The following is a 3,970-nucleotide window of genomic DNA, read 5'->3' on the forward strand; positions in this document are numbered from 1 at the left end:
TGGGCTTCCCTACTGGCTATAAATATGGTTTTATCGTTCAATTTCATAATTCAACCATAAAATTTGCATACTTCAATCCGCATTACGGCTACGGCCCGAGATTCAGGAGGACGTAAAAAGCAACGTGAAGGCTACGTGGGCGTTACTTGCCTCTCTGTTCCATCCCGCTATTGAACGAATTCAATTTAATCTTTCATTAATTGCCTCAGAGCGAAAAGGTCCGTCCACCAACAAGAAGTTATAGTCATGGCTCCTGCTGTTCCTAATGCACCTAATACTGTGGTCGCCTTTGTGAACAATTATTACAATGCTGTTGTTCTGTGTCCTCATTTGTTGTACACATTTTATAAGGATTACAGTATACTTAGCCGCCCAGCCCCGAATAATCAAATTCCCCAGAAGGTCGACATCAAGACAATTGACTCGCAGGCATCTTACAACAATGGAGTACTCGTTCTGGTATGTGGATCGGTTACATTTAAAACCAACGAAACACATGCCTTCTCTCAGTTCTTTTTCTTGGCTCCTGGAGAAAATGGGTACTTCATTTTGAATGATATTTTTAGGTACGTGGGTGAAGAACCAGATCAACCAAATCTTGTTTTGATAAATGGCTGCATTGTTGAACAACATGTACCCAAACCTGATCTTGTGTCAGAGCCATCTGTCAAGTCTGAAGCATTAGCTCAAGATCAGAAGAGTGGAATTAAGCAACCCACAACAGTGGTGGAGGAGCCTGCTCTTGTTCTTGAGAAGGTACACATGCAGCAGAAGTCTAGGGAAGTCCCAGAAAGCTCAACAGACCAAAATGTTTCAACATTTGGATATGTTCATAAAGAAGGGCCACATGCCCCTGCTCATCCTCATGAAATTCCAGTTATAGTTCAAAATGCACCAGAAAATTCTTTTGCTTTAATTGATAAAGAAAATGCAGCACCATCCATTGTCGCACTTGTTAATGAAGGCCCACCTGCCCCTGCTGCTCCTCCTTCTCAAGAATTGCCTGATGTACCTCAAAATGTACCAGAAAAATTTTATGCATCAAGTGATAAGGAAATTGAATCCCCATCCATTGTTGCACTTGAGAAACTGTGTCTTCAAAGTAAAGCAGCTAACTATATTTCCACTCCACCAAAGGCATCTTCTACAGCTAACCCCATAAGTTCCACTACTGTGAATATGCCAGACAAAAGCGCTGCAGAAGGAAATCGGTGCTGTGTTTTTATCAGCAACCTGCCTGCTGATATTACACCTCCCCAGGTTGAGGTAGAGTTCAAGAAGTTTGGGGCAATTAAGCCTTCTAGTGTTCAAGTTAGGTTTACGAGAGACGGTAGATCCAGTTACGCGTTTGTTGAATTTGAAGAAGCAGCTTCAGTCCAAGCTGCAATTCATGCATCCCCTATGCCAATGGGTCCAAGAAGAGTATTTATCAATGCGAAACGTCCTTCTAGAGAGGAATTGAGCTATGATAGTACAAGAGGACGTGGTGGCTATTTCAAGGGAGGTCGAGGAAATGGAAGAAGTGATCTTATGAACAGAAATAGCGGTGGTGGAGGTTCTTTATCTGGACGACGTGCTGATGGTATTCAAGAAAGAAGAAATGGTGGAAGAAGTGCGATAATGACAAGCAAAGGGCTAAATCCCAGGACGTGATCTGTTGATGCATGACAATTACAGCCCAAGCAGCGTTCGGATGGGCTGCTCTAAAAACTGATGTTTGCCATAGTATGCTAACAAATATAGATTTACAGGTATACTCGGGATTAAATTTTTTGGGTTGTAAATGTTTTTTTAATTGTAAACTTGAACATAAGATTGGTTAGAAAAAGAATTACACATACATTTTGTTTTTTTAAGATTGCTTGGAAAAAAAATTACACCTACTATTTTCTTTTGAATGCTCAGAAAAAAGAAAAGAGAAAATACATAGATATGTAATATAATTTCTGGATGCATATTTTGGTAGGTTAATGAAAGAAGAAATGGTGGAAGAGGCTAAATCCCAGGACGTGGTCTGTTGCTGCATGACGACTACAGCCCAAGCAGCGATTCGGATGGGCCGTTCTTTTACATAATTGATCAGTTCAAAGTTCTAGTTTTGACAGAATCTAACATAGCATTAAGTATTCTTGTAGTATAAGGTAGGGACTGGCGTGAACAAAACGCAATTAGTCAAGCTTTCATCAACGCAATTTTACGAGCTTTTGTTGCAGATTTCCTCAAATTAATTTTAGAAACTAAGGTTTGCCATAGTATGCTAACTAGTATCGATTTACAGGTCTAACTAGTTTAGATTTACAGGTCTACCCGGGATTAAATTTTTTGATTTGTAAATATTTTTTTAGATGTAAAACTTGAACATAAGATTGCTTAGAAAAAAAAATGCATTTATATAAACGATTCGACGATACAACCAAAATAGTTTTTTTGTTAAAATAGATGATACTGTCACAACGGTTTTTTTTTTAAAGGCGTCATGAGTCATCAATCTATCTAATATAATTTCCGGATGCATATTTTGGTAGATTAATGACATATTTTGGTAGATTAATGAGCTACTGTAACAAGTGATGTGTAAAAGTCTTAACTATGATGAAGGAGCATCATGGCAAACAATTTCTTTTATTTTACATGTAGTTACTGTATATCTAAGTATTACAGTCTTCCTACACTTATTTTTTGAGCTTTATAAATCATGAGGTCTATGTTGAAGTTAAAGATGCATGAAGATTTTTTATTTTGGAAATATGTTGTTCTATGTTATATTTTTTTTCGGCACCCTTGTTGCCAATTTGGAGAATCTTAAGAGTGTACTATAATGAACCTAACTACTTTTGTACAAATCCTACTTCCATATTAATGAGGGTTTTATATAGATGTTGTTAACAATTTTAAGCTGATTTTATTTCATACTCAGTGAGTATTCTTTTTTGTTTGTGGGTTCTTGATCTATTAAAGATTGTTTAATCTACCAAGTTTTTTATATTGTATTTTGAGTGCCTTGGAAAAGTGATTTATATTTCAGTGGTTGATTGAAGTTGGTAGCTTTTTCTTTGTGGGTCTTTGACCTATAAAAGATTGTTTAATCTACTAAGTGAAGTTGGTAGCTTTTTCTCTGTGGGTCTTTGACCTATTAAAGATTGTTTAATCTACTAAGTTTTTTACGTTGCATTTTTTAGTGTCTTAGAAGGAAGTGATTTATTTGAAGTTCGTAGTTTTTTTCTTTGTGGGTTCTTGACCTACTAAAAATTGTTTAATCTACTAAGTTTTTTACATTGTATTTTTGAGTGTTTTAGAAGGAATTGATTTATATTTTAGTGGTTGATTTGAAGTTGGTAGCCTTTTCTCTTTATGCAGATAGTAAAAAGTATATGGGGAGGCTACTTTTATCTCTTCAAGGGTAGTAAAAAGAAGGTTATTGAGAAAAGAGTTTTTGTTCTTTGTGTTATATGGAGAGGTGACTCTTATCACTTCAAGGGTAGTAAAAAGAAGGTTATTGAGAAAAGAACTCCAGTACTTGAGAAAGATTTGTTAGCAACTGTGGAATTGGTGAACATGTCTTGCTTTGTGGTGTTGGCTATTGGGCATAGCTTTCTTGATCTTGTATAGAAGAAAGTAAATGTGCATTTAGCTTATACTGCATTAACCATGATATTGCCAACATTTGTAGAGAAAATAAATATAGAGTATCATACTTTGGTAAACATGTCTTTGTGGTGTTGGCTATTCCGCATAGCTTTCTTGACCTTGTATAGAAGTAAATTTACATTTAGGTTTTATTGCATTAACCATGATATTTCCAACATTTGTAGAGAAAATTAGAAGAGAGTATCACACTTTTCTTATCATATATAAATGCTCCTATATGAAATAGCTACCTTGTGCCTCATAGTTTATATTTGTGCAAGGAGGAGGAGTGAGAAGGTGCAATATAAAATAAGAAGTGGGGAAGACAAGATTGAGCAATGTA

At 36.1% G+C, this 3,970-nt stretch overlaps 1 protein-coding gene across 1 annotated transcript; it reads left to right on the plus strand.

Moving 5' to 3' along the window:
• Positions 1 to 246: 246 nt before the first annotated feature.
• Positions 247 to 3,609, plus strand: LOC149256086 (nuclear transport factor 2-like). The gene is made up of 3 exons (XM_089455207.1): positions 247 to 1,582; positions 1,678 to 1,751; positions 3,358 to 3,609. Exons 1-3 carry the CDS (start codon positions 247 to 249, stop codon positions 3,607 to 3,609), a joined length of 1,662 nt encoding a protein of 553 aa, XP_089311333.1.
• Positions 3,610 to 3,970: the final 361 nt, after the last annotated feature.

This window comes from Pinus tabuliformis, chromosome 7 (genome assembly GCF_031772625.1).
Source record: "Pinus tabuliformis cultivar Carrire ecotype Pingquan chromosome 7, CPIR1, whole genome shotgun sequence".
Taxonomy (NCBI): domain Eukaryota; kingdom Viridiplantae; phylum Streptophyta; class Pinopsida; order Pinales; family Pinaceae; genus Pinus; species Pinus tabuliformis.

Bases quoted from the DNA above. Each gene is read 5' to 3' on its own strand.
- LOC149256086 (XM_089455207.1), top strand. From the start codon at position 247: ATGGCTCCTGCTGTTCCTAATGCACCTAATACTGTGGTCGCCTTTGTG. The intron at 1,583-1,677 runs GTATTCAAGAAA...TGACAATTACAG, and splicing joins ATCTGGACGACGTGCTGATG to CCCAAGCAGCGTTCGGATGG. The intron at 1,752-3,357 runs GTATACTCGGGA...CTCTTTATGCAG, and splicing joins TAACAAATATAGATTTACAG to ATAGTAAAAAGTATATGGGG.